Source organism: Wolffia australiana, chromosome 5 (genome assembly GCF_029677425.1).
Source record: "Wolffia australiana isolate 7733 chromosome 5, ASM2967742v1".
NCBI lineage: Eukaryota > Viridiplantae > Streptophyta > Magnoliopsida > Alismatales > Araceae > Wolffia > Wolffia australiana.
The window spans coordinates 13,033,132-13,048,798 of NC_135839.1; the positions used below are offsets into that span (position 1 = coordinate 13,033,132).

The following is a 15,667-nucleotide window of genomic DNA, read 5'->3' on the forward strand; positions in this document are numbered from 1 at the left end:
ATGAGAGACAGTGAGGGGCAGAGAATTGGAGATGAATATACACCGTGACATTGGCAAGGGAGAGGGAGAGGCCTAGAGGGGAGAGTAAGAGGGAATGTGGGAGATCGAAAAATGGAGAAGAATAGGGGCAGTGAGAGCGTGAGGAAGAGTCAGTGAACGAGAGAAGAATAAGGAGAAGGAGAGGGAGAGGGAGAGGGGGAGTGATTGAGAGAGGGGGAGACAGAGAATCGGAGAAGAAGAGGGAGAGGGAGAGGGAGAGAACGGGTGAGTTCTTACCTCGTAGAGGGTGATCCGACAGCAAGGAGGGCGGAGAGCGACGGCATGGAGGGCGGACCGAGGGTTGAGGAAGCCCTAGAGGAGGGCGGACTGACGGCAAGGAGGGCGGCAAGGAGGAGGACGGAGGGAGTGGGGAGGGAGTGAGGACAGAGGGCGGCAAGGAGGAGGATCTAAAACACTCATTTCTTTCTTTTTTCAAAAAATAAATCGCACAATTCGAACAAACGAACTGCACAGGGGTCTGTGCGAAGTGCAGTTCGTTTTAGAGTTTGTTCTGTTCAGAAATCCGAACAGAACACACAAGTCGCACGGATTCGCACAATCGCACGACCATGTCTACTTATGTTCATCGAATAATTTAAATTACTATAAACATTTTGAACTTCGCTAATCATTTTAAAAAGGTTTTGCACATTTATTTCGCTTTTACTTGTATATTATTTCATTCGAAAGTTTAAAAGAATCGTTCTTGCACGAAATTACTAGCTTGAGTAGTTGACTGCAAGAGCTTGATGCAATCGTCGTCGGCGATTTACTGGTTTCGATGTACTCTCAGCAGGTTCGCCGATCAAGATGGAGCAGATTCACGATGTTGTTCATGGGTTTTGTTTTCCTCCTCTCGCCGATCTGGTCTCTCCCTGATTCCACCTCTTCGCCGGTAACGGCCGATGGCTACTCCGAATTAGAACAATTACAGCAGATGATCTCTCGGCTGGGTAAGAATTTCTTTTGCCTGTGATTTTCAAGAGAACTCTTTGACGGAAATCTCGATGGTAGCAATCCGGGTAGAGTCTTAAGTTAAAGCTAGGAGTAGAGAACAACTGGAATTATTTTTAAAATTGTCGATCTCTTCACTTCATTGTTTTGTTGGGTTCTTCATTTACCCATGTTCTGGAATCACCTTTGGTGCGCTCAGTTATGGGTGTGCTCGACAACTTTTTCGCTCTTTTCGGAGAATTGCTTCTGCAATTTTGAATGGGGGGGTCTCCTCGTCTGTTCTGCGGTTCTTGGTAGAGGTCGGATGATAATTCCATCCGTTTTTCAGAGCTATTGCTTCAAAAGAATGTGGAAGATTTGAAATCCCGATTAAATCATCAAGAAAAATATATGAAGAACAAAGAGATGAGCTCCAAAGGCCACGTTTCGCCTGATTCGCATCACCCAACGGTAGGTTCTATTTTAGTATCACCTAATTTTTTTCGCGTGAACTACGCCTTCCAGTTTTATGGCTGACTAGGTTCACCTCCAGTGGATTGGTTTCGTCTTTTCAAACTAAAGAAAAAAAATTGGAGCAGGGCATGATTGGTGATTTTTGGTTTATTTTATTTTCTACATTAAGGCTTTTTTCCAGTACAAAAAGAAAGCCTTTAATCCTAGCTTTATGAGTGAGAGCATTATTCTGGCAAGTAGAAGTAGTATTGTTGTTTGCTAACTTATTGTTGTTAAATTGTAGAATGATTGCATGATGTTCTTTCCATGAGTCTTTTACAATCTCCGGATTCTCTGCCGCAACTAGGATCATTTAGTGCACATTTTTTTTCTAATTACCTTGAATTCGAGTTTAGATCTCTCATTTCTAGGCATGGTTATATCGTTACACTCTGTCATGGTGAATCACTAATCTTAAAAGCCTTTCTTACTGTAGATGCTTACCAGTGAATGATTCAAAGTAGTGTGAAAAACTTTGCCATGAACGTTGTTCAAAATTTTTAAAAATATGGTAAAAAAGGATCATTGCTAAAAAAATTGACAAATCACCACTAACTATTTCAGTTGATCTTAGATTGAAGCTATAGTTTGAGATTATAAGAAAAAATTAAGACATTGTAGCTGACGCAGAGAAACGTGAGAATCATAAAAGGGGAACGTAAACCTAGAAAGCATTTTTCAAAGATGACGGGTCCTCATTTAGGTAAAAGTACAATAAGAAATGGAGGCCCTTTCTGACCTGAAATGTGTGATCTCGAACGCTAAAAAGTCAAGATTCTTGTTATAACTTGTGTAAATTATTTGGGTTTGTTGAAAATTTTAGCAGAAAAGTAAGTGTTACCACAGAATCTGTAGTGTAGCTCTCCTCAGTATATGTCTAGGATCGTAGCAGCACTCTATAAAGTCAACTTTCTCATTACAATCCTTCCTGCAGAAATCACGATGTGCATCATCGTCCGCAGAAGAGAAGGCTAATTGCTTAGAGGAGGTTTTGTTATACTTCTCACTTCACTTTTTAATCAGTCTACATAGAGTTTTCTATCATCAATTGACACTGGTTCTAAACTAATGCATCCAGTATAATAATTCTAGATTCAAAAACTCTGGAGTGAAACGAGGAAAAATAAATTTGATATTCAAAATTTAGAATCAAAGGCATACGATGGGGAGAAAAAACTGAATTATGTTTCCTCTCAAGTTCAAAAGGTAAGCATGTTTTCCTTTCAACGATGTCATTATGTTGTTTGATCAAAGTATCATTATGTGGCTATCTTGTATTATTTGCTTTTCGACAATTTCTGATTCTGAATATCTGAGTGATTTCTCAAAAAAATGTAGATGAAGGATATTATTACCGAGCAGTGGATTCAGATACGGCAACTGGAGCAAGCCCTTTTAACTCTGAAGGTGCCTCTACAATATTTTTCAGATTATTATAGTGAATTGCGATGTTCAATTATCTTATTTCTGATGCAACAGTTTTTTGAAGTATGATTTGTGATTTTCTTTTCATTTTCCAGATTAGACTTTCAAGAGCAGAGGCAAAGTCAAATCCCACGGTATGTCAATTCTTGAACCAGCCAAACTCTTTATTGCCTTTTCCTTCATTTTACTCCAAAAATCGTATTTCTTAAGTTTTTGTCCATGATGTAAATTGTACATTTCCATCCCTTATTTCTGTTTCTATTAGTGTGGCGTGACATCAATAACACGGCTCTCATTTATTCCAGTTCATGAGTGTTCTTCGTCAGTATAACCTACCCAACAAAGTGATTTCCCGCACTGAGTCTCTTCTTTTCCGCATAAACTCTAAACTAAGAGGTTATCCGTCTCGTCTCTTTCAAGTTATCAAAACTCGTCATCATGAGGTATGATCAAATTATGCTCTAATTTACTCGATCTGGAATAGCTTTATTATTTATTTGGATCTCTATTAAATAGCTGCAAGGTTGGGTGCGATGTGCAATGAAAAAAAATGGAATTACAGCCTCCTTGGCCCATCAAGAGATCGTATTCATCTTGGTTCGTCCACTATTCTTTCCAATTTTCTGCGCTTAATTATACCTATTTTCTAACACAAATTTAAAGATTTTGTGTTGATCCCTCATAAATATGATTTAATGTATATGAACTTTTTTTTGCTAAAAACAGGCCTCGGCGCTGCTTGTGTTTCCTTTTTGGGCTGCTTATTTCATCTGCTCATCTAGCTCGTAGAAAGCCGGCTGGCTCATTTTAATGTGAGCAACTTGTATTTCCCCAAAAAAAAACAAAATTGTTTGGTCTACGTGGATTCATGTTGCTCCCTATTTGGTGTGATTGTTGTCAGGATTTTCCATTGTCGGTCTTCTAGAAAGTCATTTATGCCTGCATATCGGGTATATGGGGCTGCTGGTACATGATGGCAGATGACTAAGAAAAGTAAGGTAGCCAGAGTCAATACGATATGGTAAAGTGAAAATGAGGGAACATGAATATTGCCAAGAAACAGGGCTATGTTTAAACCAGTTCCCATCCTGGTACTGGAGGCCACCATCTTAATTTGGTCATTTTGAAACCAAGTTGTGTATTATATTTGCATTTGCAATTGCATAGGATGGCCTTATAACTTCACTTCCAACATCAAATCTATATCTGCAGTAAGTTCTCTCGCAGATATTTTTTTATGACAGTAAATTTCTTCTTCTTTTATAGTTCTTCAAACATTCCACACAAGTTAACTGAATTCCTGTGCGCATGAAAATACCTAAAGTAGGGTTCAGCAACTGTTTTGTCATTCTTCTCTCTTGTCACTAGAGGCATGGCAAAAGACACAGATCTCATGGAAGACGGTTTTGGGAGACTGTCATGGGATGGGAGACATGACAAGTTGCATGGATGACGATGATGTGCCATACGGCGAGGGGTCTGGAGGGTGACATGACAAGATGTGATGTCTTGATGGCAATTGTGATAAATGTATAAAAGAAAAAGTTATATCTGGCTCTTTTTCTCTCCCTCCCTCTACTAACCTCTCTTCACAGGTTCACAATCTGCAGCAGCAGCTCTGGATGTAATGGCAAAAGGGTCATCTGCGGAGAGAAAGAGAGATAGAGAGAGGGAAAGTGAGAGATTGAGAGAGAGTTACAGAAAGAGAGGGAAAGTGAGAGATTGAGAGAGAGAGAATTAGAGAAAGAGAGGGAAAGTGAGAGAATTAGAGAAAGAGAGGGAAAGTGAGAGATTAAGAGAAAGAGAGGGAAAGTGAGAGATTGAGAGAGAGAGAGTTAGAGAAAGAGAGGGAAAGTGAGAGATTGAGAGAGAGTGTGTATTAGAGAGAGAGAGAGAGAGTTAGAGTAAGATAGGGAAAGTGAGTGATTGAGAGAGAGACTTAGAGTTACGATGAGAGAAAGAGAGAGACTAAGAGAGCGGGCAAGAGAGGAAGGAAGAGAGAGAATTTGCATAAGACAGAGAGTGTACTAAAGTGTGAGTGTGTGAGAGAGAGATTGTTAGAGAGGAATCAATAGATTGAGAGAGAGAGAGATGCTGGAAAATGGATCTACCTTGTTGATTCTCACATAGAATAGAAAAAACAATAGGGAGTGAAAATTGGAGAGGGAAGAATTCATCTCATTCATCAATCATATGTTATGCACATTTATATTGCATTAGTTAAAACTTTTTAAAGCACATTTACAATGAAACTCAAAGATCATGGAAGAAACAACCTTTAGAGTTTCTGGAAAAGTTGTTTCTCTCTATTAGTAACTTCAAATGGTAACTTTCTTTTGAAAAATGAGATTAAACCCAAAAAATATCCACCTTAATTTTGATGTCTTTCCCCAATATTTTGATCACCAAGATGTAAGCGTAGGTATACAAACTGATGTAGGACGACGTCGGTGATGTCCTACGGCGGGCGCGTGATCCGCTCGCCCTACTTGGGGACAATCGTCTGGGATCCGCTCTGGGGTGTCCCGGAAAGGTCCTGTGAGGGGTCTCAATTCGATGAAGCCAAAGATGACCGATCTCCATATGGTCTGCGCCCACGTGGTCTTCGTCGAGGCGTTGGCAGGCCCCAACGACGGGAGGGCGGGAGGTCCGCCACCCGGATGACGAGATGGCGGCAAACGGTGCAGCGGCATACAGCGTACGAGGGGCGGCGGCGTGCAGCGACCGGGCGCGGCGGGGCGTGCGGCGGCCTAGGGCGGGGGCCAAGGACATCGGCGTGCGGCGACCAGGCACAGGGGCGCAGCGCGCGGCGTCCGTGGGCGGCGGCCGAGGAAGGTGGTGGCGGCGGCCGAGGGCTGCAGCGGGCGGCAGCCGCCGGTTGGAGGCGGCCGTCTGGGGACAAGGCAAAACGGTGACGCGGCATACGTCGATGATAGTGGCGACTACGACGAGGGCCGCGGGGCAGCAAGGACGACGGCGGCGATGGCGGCGGCGTGCGGCGATCGGGGCGGCAGCGTGCGGCGGCCGAGGGCAGCGATGTGCGGTAGCCGAGGGCGGCGGCATGCGGCGGCCGATGGCAGCGACGTGCGGTAGCCGAGGGCGGCAGCGTGCGGCGGCCGAAGGCGGCGGCGGGCGACGGCGGGCGGCCGAGGGCGGCGGTGGGCGGCGGCCGAGGGCGGCGGTGGGCGGCGGCCGAGGGCGGCAGCGGGAGGCGATCGAAGGCGGCGGCAGCGGCTGCCGAGGGTGGCGGCAGTGGCGGCCAGCTGAAACGGCCCCGGCGGCTTCCGGGTTGCGGTACAGCGGCGGCGCCGCCAGCGCGGGCTGGTCCGGCGGGCGGCGGGCGGCGGTCGGGTGCGGCTGGGATGGTGGCCGGCCGCGGACTGGGTCGGCGGCGGCCGGGGCTGGGCCAGCGGCGACCGCTGGTGGTCCGGCGGGCGGCCGCGGCTGGGCCGCTGGCAGCCGCGACTGGGCCGCAGTCGACCGCGGTCTGGACCGCGGAACTGGGCGGCGGTCCTAGGAGGGCTGGCCCAGAAGGCGATCTGGGCCAGTGGCGCCTCGAACAGCGTGTGGGGTGTGCAAACGGTGCATCGGGATGCGTGCAAGGGCGGGGCTTGCAACGCCTCGAGGTGCGGGAGCCATGCCAGCAAGCTGAGCTCTTTTGGGCCTGGCTAGTTGGCGTCGACCCAATGGGAGGGCTGGCGCACTGGACCGGAGGGACGGGCCACCCAGGCCCGGCTGGGCCGGACCGGACGGGGTGGCCTCGACTGGTAGGCGGCAGGGCCGTGACCGAGCGCGGCGCGGCCGCCGGTTGGGTCGCGGCTGGCCGCTGGCTCGGGCGGCCGCGGCGGCGGGCTTGGCGGCAGCGGTGCGCGTGGCTTGGACAGCTTCAGCGGTCGCGACAGCGGCATCAGGGGCTGCGGCTGCACGGGTTGGGCGCGCGGCGGCGGCTTCAGTGTGTGTGGCGGTGCGGCTCGGGGCACGCGGCGGCGGCATAGGGGTTCGAGGCGGCGCGGCTTGGTCGCGCGGCGGCGGCTTCAGGGGCGCGCGGCGGCGCGCTGCGGTGTGCCCGCGGCGGCCTCAGGGCGCGCGCGACATCAGCCGCAGGGTGCGCGCACGGCGGCCTCAGGGGCTGCGCGGCGGCGTCCGCAGGGCGCGCGCGACATCAGCCGCAGGGTGCGCGCACGGCGGCCTCAGGGGCTGCGCGGCGGCGTCCGCAGGGCGCGCGGGGCGACGGCCTCAGGGGCGCACGCGGCGGCGGCCAGGGGCTCGCGCGGGGGCTGCATGGGCGCGCGCAGGCGACGGCGAGGAGCGGGCCGGCGGCGGCGCCGCCTTCTTCAAGCACTCTCTCTAGCTTCTCTCGTGTTCCAAAAACTTTATGTCGAAGGACAGAATCTTCATTCTTCTTAACCTAGGGGTCCTATATATTGGCCCCATGAGGAACAAGGGGAAACCCTAACTAGAAATGAAAAATTAACCTAAACCTAGGAAAAAAAAACCCTAGATAACTTGAGGGCATGGCCATCACAAACCTTGAAACTCCCTTTAGATCAAGAATTTTACACCTAGAGGGTAGGGTAATAATCTCAAAAGTTTGATTATTAAGAATGACCACCATCTCTTCTAGCATTTCCTCCCTCCATAAACCTTTATTGTGAGCTTCTCCAAAACTCTTTGGCTTACCTTCCTCTAGCATCAATATTTGTGGATCCAGATGCACCTCCTCCAAGTCTTTGCAAACTCTATCCAAGTCCTTAAATCTCATAAGAGAAATGGTTATTGACGGTGAAAATTATTCTCCCCATTGGTTTTTTATAGTGGCTTCATTTGTATCTTCTACTTAAACACCTAGCTAGGAAATGATTTGTTCCTTTTGTATGTCATCATCATCTGTTATCAATAATCAACAAGAAAAAATATCAAGAGTACATTTAACCATTTGAGTTTCTGAACTATCCCTCTTCCATTGGCCCTCTTCTTTAAAGACCACACCCTCTTATATATCAAGCTTTCTGACACATTAAAATACATTGAAAAAGCCCTATTACAGTACAAGTTACAACGTTTTCAGTCTACTACCCATTGGCGTCCAATTCTCTTGGCAAGCGGAGTGTTGTCTGCAAATTGCGGCCAAAGGTTCTCTTTAACATCAAATCTTATTTCTTGCCCTAAAAAGTCCCCCAAAATTCCTAAATTTCACATTTAATTATTAGAACTTATCTAAAATAAATAAATACGCATTTCATTTATTTAAAATATTTTTTACTAGTTTCCTTTTATTTCACTGATTTTCCTATTTAGAAAATACTTAAAAAGCCAAAAATGTATATAAAGTCTTCTACAAAAATTATTTTAAAAAATATTTGAATTGCATTTATTCTCTCATTACTTTTTCCTTGTGGACTAAACCCTTACCGTATTCTAAGAAAGAACAATTTATTATAAATATCATTGCATAAATCAGAACCTTTAAATGACTTGTTTAACACAAATTCTGGTTAATCAAATTGTATTATCTAGACTCACGCATATGATGAGTATGGTCGCTCCCATAGCCGTTCACATTGAGTCACTATGAATATATAGTGGGTTCTCCTCAGTAGGGATAGTTCATCTAGTTGATCCGTATGAATCGATAGTGGGTATTATAGTAGACTATCAATCATGATTTAAAGAAGTCTTATGGATGAACGGTTGTGCTTTGATTATGACCGACGAGTTCATATTCATAGAATTTCTAATAATCTTATCTCATGTTCAGTAAGAAGTTCAAAAAGACAATTAAGTTGTCAAGATAGTACTGTATTCCCTCAGTATAATTGATGGAGGCAAATTGGGGTGTTAATTTTTAATTTGTCGTTGTGATTTTTAATTTGCCTACAATCAAATAAATTTATAACATGTAGAAACTTACTCAAGTGTATACGTGGGAGTAAGGTCGTCTCCACAGGGATTGGCCTTTAGGTGTAGATTCAATAGTTGAGTTATTAGTTAATCAGATTTAGTGCTAATACTAAAGATAATAGTAATAAGAAGAGATAACTAATTAATAAGTAGAGGTGATAATACTTCAATAAGATAGGTGTGGGAATATTAGATATATGGATCTATCTTTTATAGCTACTAAGAGTAAGAAAGAATTAAGATATTTGGTAGCTGGTGAAGAAATATAAAATACTTAAGAATAAGAAAGAGTACTTAGTAATAAGAGGATAGAAGGAAGAAGAACAGTTATATATATAATATGCTTAGTTATAATATTATTTTGATAAGTTTTCGTTTAGTTTTTGTAGAGGAATTGAAGATAACACGGTCTTTCGTCGAACGCCCTTGAGGTGTTCGACAGAATGCCCGAATGAGGTTCGAAGTTAAGAGAGAAAATATTAAACGAGTGATTCTGCCGAAAGACCACAAGGTGTTCGGCAGAATGCTCAAAAGAGATGCAAATATTTTTTATTTTATTTTATTTTAAAGTTTTTATAAGGTTGAGTAGAGTAGAACTTACGTTAATCAAGACACATTCATCAAACACGTGAGATGTTCGATGAAATGCCCAAGAGAAATTACGGTAAAAATCTTCAGAGCAACGTGGACTAAATTCAATCTGAACAAAACTTGAATCAATTTGAAATATCAAAATATCCAAATGTCAACAGAGAAGGAATCAGATTTACCAGACCCTGCCCTGGATCAAAGAACCCCGATCGCCGCCGCCTAGCATCGGTATGCATTTTCCCCCTCTCTTCTCTCCCTTGCTGGCACAGAATCAGGCAACCTTCGACCTTTTCCGAAGCCTTCCAGAGCCCTCCACCGCTACCAGCGCTGTCATGACGCCGTCGTCTTGCTTCCAAGCTCAAAAGGGACCTCCGCCTTCTTGTTCGTTCCTGCGACGAGAGATGCTGAAATTAGGGCCTCTCGGCCCCTCTTAACGGCCTGGGAGAGGTCTCTTGGGCCTTCAGATTGAGAAGGATGGCCCTGGGAATCCCCCTGGGCTGTTAGATCAAGGTTGGTCCCCCCCTCGCCGGCCGAGAGCGGCCTCCGGCCGGTGAAGTCGCCGGGCAGGGGCAAAGGTGGACCGAAATGCCCTTGGCAGTTGGATCGCCTTCATTTAGGTCCACGGCCTCGTCATCGCCCCGTCAGCTCCCCGTCAGCGCCTTCACTTCTCCATATTCGTCCACCGACAGGTCCCGCACCCACGTCAGCCTGAAACATATAGAAAATATGTATAAAAAATAAACGGGACAGATCCTGCCGTTCGATCTTCTTAAAGACGATCGGACGGCTAAGATCGCGTCCGTTTACTTAAGAAAGCCCGAAATGAGCTGGGCTTCGGGCCTGATTGGCTCGAAGCCCGGTTCGCTTTTACTTCTTATTTTCTTCAAATCGCGGCCCGTCGGGCCGCGATCTGGTTTTTATCTAAAATCCCGGCCCGATGCGATGTAATTTAAGAATGCATGAGATTTCACCATCCCATATTGGGGAAGTTAAAAATATGGCATTGTATATAGTATACGCTGAAGTGTGAAATTAACGATACATTACCTCTCTCATGCGAACAGACGTTGGCCTGTGCAGGCTCATTCTTGGTCCCCTGCTGAGGGGTGTTGGGCTCCCTTGTGCGATCGGTCTCGCCGGCAGCTGAGCCGGCTTGCGCGGCCCTCGCTCGCTGGCCTGGCTACTAGCTAAAGACCTAGTCCTTAGAGTTGCTCCATAACCGGCCCACCGAAACCATCCTTTTAGCAGAGCTGGCCCAATAAAACCTCCCTATACATATATATTTTTAATAATATTTCCCTCGGTCTTTTCTGCAAATTAAATACAAGCTTCACCCTTGCACTTTGTAAACATATTAAATAGCACATTAGGAATTTAAACAACTCTGACATGTATATTTTTACTAAGAAATATTTCAATCACTGGCCTGGCTACTAGCTTGAGACCTAGTCCTTGGGGTTGCTCCCTTGTGCGATCGGTCTCGCCGGCAGCTGGGCCGGCTTGCGCGGCCCTCGCTCGCTGGCCTGACTACTAGCTTGAGACCTAGTCCTTGGGGTTGCTCCTATGCAGGCTCATTCATGGGCCCCTGCTGAGGGGTGTTGGGCTCCCTTATGCGATCGGTCTCGCCGGCAGCTGGGCCGGCTTGCGCGGCCCTCGCTCGCTGGCCTGGCTACTAGCTAGAGACCTAGTCCTTGGGGTTGCTCCATAGCCGGCCCAACAAAACCACCCTTTTTGCAGAGCTGGCCCAATAAAACCTCCCTATACATATATATTTTTAATAATATTTCCCTCGGTCTTTTCTGCAAATTAAATACAAGCTTCACCCTTGCACTTTGTAAACATATTTAATAGCACATTAGGAATTTAAACAACTCTGACATGTCTTTTTTTACTAAGAAATATTTCAATCATATAACATGCATAAAATGATATTAAAATTTATCATTTTTACCATTTGTCTCATTTAATGCATGGCGTGCAATATTTCATAAAAATAGGCTAAAATACACATGAAATGGTCTCAAAATGTTGTTAAAATATGTGTTATTACATGACTGATTTTGGACTTATCAATAAGACAACACAACTCAAGGAATACGATGTGATGTAGTCATTTGCCAAGACACTAGAATATCAGAGAAGCTCTTTACGATGATTTGTGAATTCAATATGACTAACTTGGATGACCGATTAAGGTTTGATAGTTCACCATACCCTAAGCCATCTTGGAGCGTCAAGCACATGAGGGACCATATGTCTATGGTAATAGATGACAAAAAAACATTTTCCATGAGTAAATCAATTCACTCATTTGTATCTTTTAAATACGGAGCAACATGTCTATGATATAATGGCTAGGACATGACGGATGGATGATGATAACTTGCAAATTAACATGATTAATTAATAAAGTTTACATTATATTTATGTGTTTTAATGACTATATTTGCATGTTATCATATTTAAATAAAGATAAATCACTTATCATTTATCATTTATCACATGGAATTTAACCTCATTTTAGTGAAGAAATATTTTTTGCAGGGCCTTAAATATTTGGCTAAAGGTTGGTAAAGGCTTTTCTAATTTCTCTGGAATTTTCCCGTATTTTTATATAATTTTTTGACCATTATATAGCCAAGAAATGATTTTTATATATTTAAATAATGCATATTTAATGTATTTGGCATTTTATAATGTATTTATTTATATATTAAGGGCATCCACGTCATTCGCCCAAAATTTGGGCGAATGAGTGGATAATTATTATTATTAAATAATAAGAGAGAGAGTGATTTTATTAAAAAAACACCGCCACCGACATGCACGTGCGCAGCGTGCATGCAGCGTCGAGTTGCCGCGTGCATTAATGCACGCGGCAACCGACACGCACGTGCATGTTAAGTTTTTTTTAAAAAAAATTATTATTAAAACAAAGTCGTTAGCGCATGCATTTAATGCACGCGCTAACTGACATTTCTTTTTGGAATCGATGTTTTACGGCATCAATTTTCCCGTACACGCGGAAATCGACGCCGTAAAACAATAAAAAATAAAAACGGTAAGCTCACCGCTTTTTTTTTGTTGTAAGACAGGTCAAAAATTGCGGCTCAACGGGAAGAAAGGCTGACGTGGATTTTTTTTAGCCATTTAAAATACAGGAACTGCTTTTCAATCATTGCGGGCGGCGAACGCGGACAACCAGGTGTCAGAACGCGATCTGAGATGGCGGAAAACGAGAAAGAATGCGTCAGCCAATTACAAAAAAATCAATTTTTAAAAAATAAACAAGATGATCCAACGGCCTAGATTAATCGATAGTAAAATGACGATATATGGAGATCTAGATGTCCGATTGGGCTGAAATTTTGAGGGTAGGTTCGTCCTTTCTCCCTCTACAATCCAGACGGTTGGATCTTTAAATGGAGGTCTGTAAATGGGCGAAAATCACTTTTTGAAGCTCTCTCCAAGGATTTGGCCAGGAAGGACACAAGGGATGCTTTGGAAGTCGACAGTTCTTGATTATGCACTCAAAGTTGTAAGTTTCTGATTTGTATTTCAATCTTCTTCTTGAACGATTCTAAAACGCCAAGGCATGGGCAAAATGTACATGGCCTAGAAGTTGGTTTTGAATGAGGTTACACTGCATTTTGATTCTGATTCAAGATCTGATTTTTGATCCTTAATTCTACATCAATTTAGAACATTTCTGCTTCATTAGAATTTTAATTTAGGGTCGAATTTCATCTTTTCCCCAAATTCTTCACTTTCTCTCTCGAGGTTAATTTGTCTAGTTTCTCTCTCTATATTTCGATTTTTATTGTTTAGGAATTTAACTTAATATATAAAAAACCTAAAAATAAAATTTGATTTTAAAATTCATCCATCTTGAAGTCCAATTTCAAAATCCGTTTCTGGATTATTTAATTCCCAATTTGATTCATAAAAATTGTCTTAAAATTTTATAATAATGTGGAAATTAATAATCCGAATTAATCTGATCTTAAAATTGAAATATTTCTATCTTGAGCTTTCTGACCGAAATATTTAAAATCAAAATTAAGTCTTACTTGATTTTGATTAATTAAAAACATTATTGAGCATAATTAAGATTTATTAATTGCAAAATTAATTCATCTTTGAATTAATTCATTGAAATTGGATAAAAATTCTTATTTTTTGCCTCCCTGTGGTTCGACCCCTTGCTTACTCTATATTCTATATTTAGTGATAATGGGAAATTATAAATTTTATTGTCTAAGTCTAACGCCAAATCAACGACATATTTACGTGCATTTTTAGGCTTATCAGATGACAAATAGTGTCAAATGAGAGCATCACGTAAAGTTTGTCACGTCTCCTATCTCATCACGAGTCCTAGGATTTTTGACGATTTCATCATATTTTTATCATTGTCACTAGACTTGTTATCCCATTCTTTTCTTGTCGCCGAACGACATATTTGTTACAAAGGATGAAGACATATTTGTTACATACTTGTTATCCCATAATTCAACATTTTAATTGTTTATTTATAAATATTTCAAACATTTTCTGTTTCGCTCTACATCTCCCTCTTTCCGTCTATCTCCATCTCCTTGGACTAGTATTTGCATGTCCTGTACCCAATATCAGATGACGATATCAGGACGGGTGATGTATCGGATATCGGTAAGTAGTGTTCTGAAATCTGTTTTTACCAATATGTGTATCAGATGACGATATTGGATATGGGTTGCTATAGTACCAAGATCCGATACCGTCATCTGGTTCAATATCAGCATTCGTCTCCGTCTCTTGGGATGGATGGCTATACCAGATCTCGAAGTTGGATGTCAGTTCTTTTGATGTCCGACATGGAATGAATATTGGATACCGATTGCTAGGTCTGGTTTTGAAGATTCATGTTTTGGTATCGCCTGATGGCGGCATCTTTTCCCCTCCGTCATCCTCTTCTTGTTCATCATCATCATCATCATCATCATCATCATCATCATCATCATCTTCTTCTTCTTCTTCTTCTTCTTCTTCTTCTGCTTCTTCTTCTCCTTCCTTTTGCTTCTTCTTCTCCTTCCTTCTGCTTCTTCTTCTCCTTCCTTCTGCTACTTTTCCCTCTTCTTCCTCTTCCTCTCCTCTTTCGTTATCTTCTTTCTTTTCCTCTCCTTTTCTCATTCTTCTTTCCTCTCCTTTATCTTCCTCCTCTCATTCTCCTCCTCCTCCTGCTGATTCTTTTCTTTCTTCCTTTCTCTTCTTCTATTTATTTTGTCATCTCCTTCCTCCTCATCTCTTCTCCTTCTTTCCTCTTTTTCCTCCCCTCTTCTCCTCCTTCCTCTTCCTCCTCTTCTTCTTATTTTCTCTCCTTTCTCTTCCTCCTCTCATTCTCCTCCTCCTTCTGGTCCTTCTTCCTTTCTCTTCTTCTCCTTCCTTTGTCGTCTCCTTCTTCTTCCTCCTCTCTTCTCCTTCTTATTTCGTCTTCTTCCTATGCTTCTTTCTTCTCCTTCTTCTTCCTCTTCTTTTTCTTCTTCTTCTTCTTCTTCTTCTTCTTTTTCTTCTGCTTTCCTCTCCTTTCTCTTCCTCCTCTCATTCTCCTCCTCCTTCTGCTAGTTCTTTTCCTTCTTTTCTTTATTGTGTTCTTATTTTGTGTTTTTCTTTTCTCCTCCATGGTGTTAGTTTTATCATTCTTATTTTACTCTTGGAATTTGTTATGTGTTAGGCTGTATTCAAACTTTCATTATTTCTTGTTTGTGTAGAGTTTTTGGCATAACATATCATAACTCGTTTATGTATTCTAGTAGAAAAAAATGCCGATAACCCACTTATGGTTATCAAAAGTATGAATACATGTAGAAGTAATGTCCTGCCCCAAGTCACCTCTGGGGCAGGGACCGAAGATTATCATGATGCCCATGTCGAAACATCTCGTGGTGCACAGAGTCATCTACGATCAATCAGATCAGTCATCGTAGACTACTTCAAACCTATTGGTGATGGGTATCACGCATGTTAACTATGTCGAGAGAAGAACCCTAACAATAAGCATAAATCGATCAAGCGGCAACATGCCATGAACACTAATGTATGTTGGAGACATTTCAAAGCTTGTCGTCCTTCACGTTATGAGAAGCTAAAGGGCATTGTTGACAAGAAGCAGCCACTAACAACCCAGGCTATAGGTGACCAACCACATGGAGTGGCAATCCGACGAGGACCTTTAAAGGGGCATACCCTTGAAGAGACAAAGAATGTCATTGTGAGTTTCATTTTC

At 43.2% G+C, this 15,667-nt stretch overlaps 1 protein-coding gene across 3 annotated transcripts; it reads left to right on the forward strand.

Annotated features, from left to right (window-relative positions):
• Nucleotides 1–731: 731 nt before the first annotated feature.
• On the forward strand, nucleotides 732–4,102 carry LOC144703249 (myosin heavy chain-like protein). 3 transcript variants are annotated; one of them, XM_078575374.1, is made up of 10 exons: nucleotides 732–992; nucleotides 1,322–1,443; nucleotides 2,420–2,473; nucleotides 2,578–2,691; nucleotides 2,824–2,892; nucleotides 3,006–3,044; nucleotides 3,216–3,353; nucleotides 3,427–3,507; nucleotides 3,637–3,722; nucleotides 3,812–4,102. In XM_078575374.1, the coding sequence occupies exons 1-9, from the start codon at nucleotides 821–823 to the stop codon at nucleotides 3,697–3,699; spliced, it is 852 nt and encodes a 283-aa protein (XP_078431500.1). In that variant the 5' UTR covers nucleotides 732–820; the 3' UTR covers nucleotides 3,700–3,722; nucleotides 3,812–4,102. The 3 variants fall into 3 exon arrangements, with proteins under 3 accessions (XP_078431500.1, XP_078431501.1, XP_078431502.1); XM_078575375.1 differs by lacking the exons at nucleotides 2,578–2,691; nucleotides 3,812–4,102 and having other exon boundaries at nucleotides 734–992; nucleotides 3,637–3,789; XM_078575376.1 differs by lacking the exons at nucleotides 2,420–2,473; nucleotides 2,578–2,691; nucleotides 3,812–4,102 and having other exon boundaries at nucleotides 735–992; nucleotides 3,637–3,789.
• Nucleotides 4,103–15,667: the final 11,565 nt, after the last annotated feature.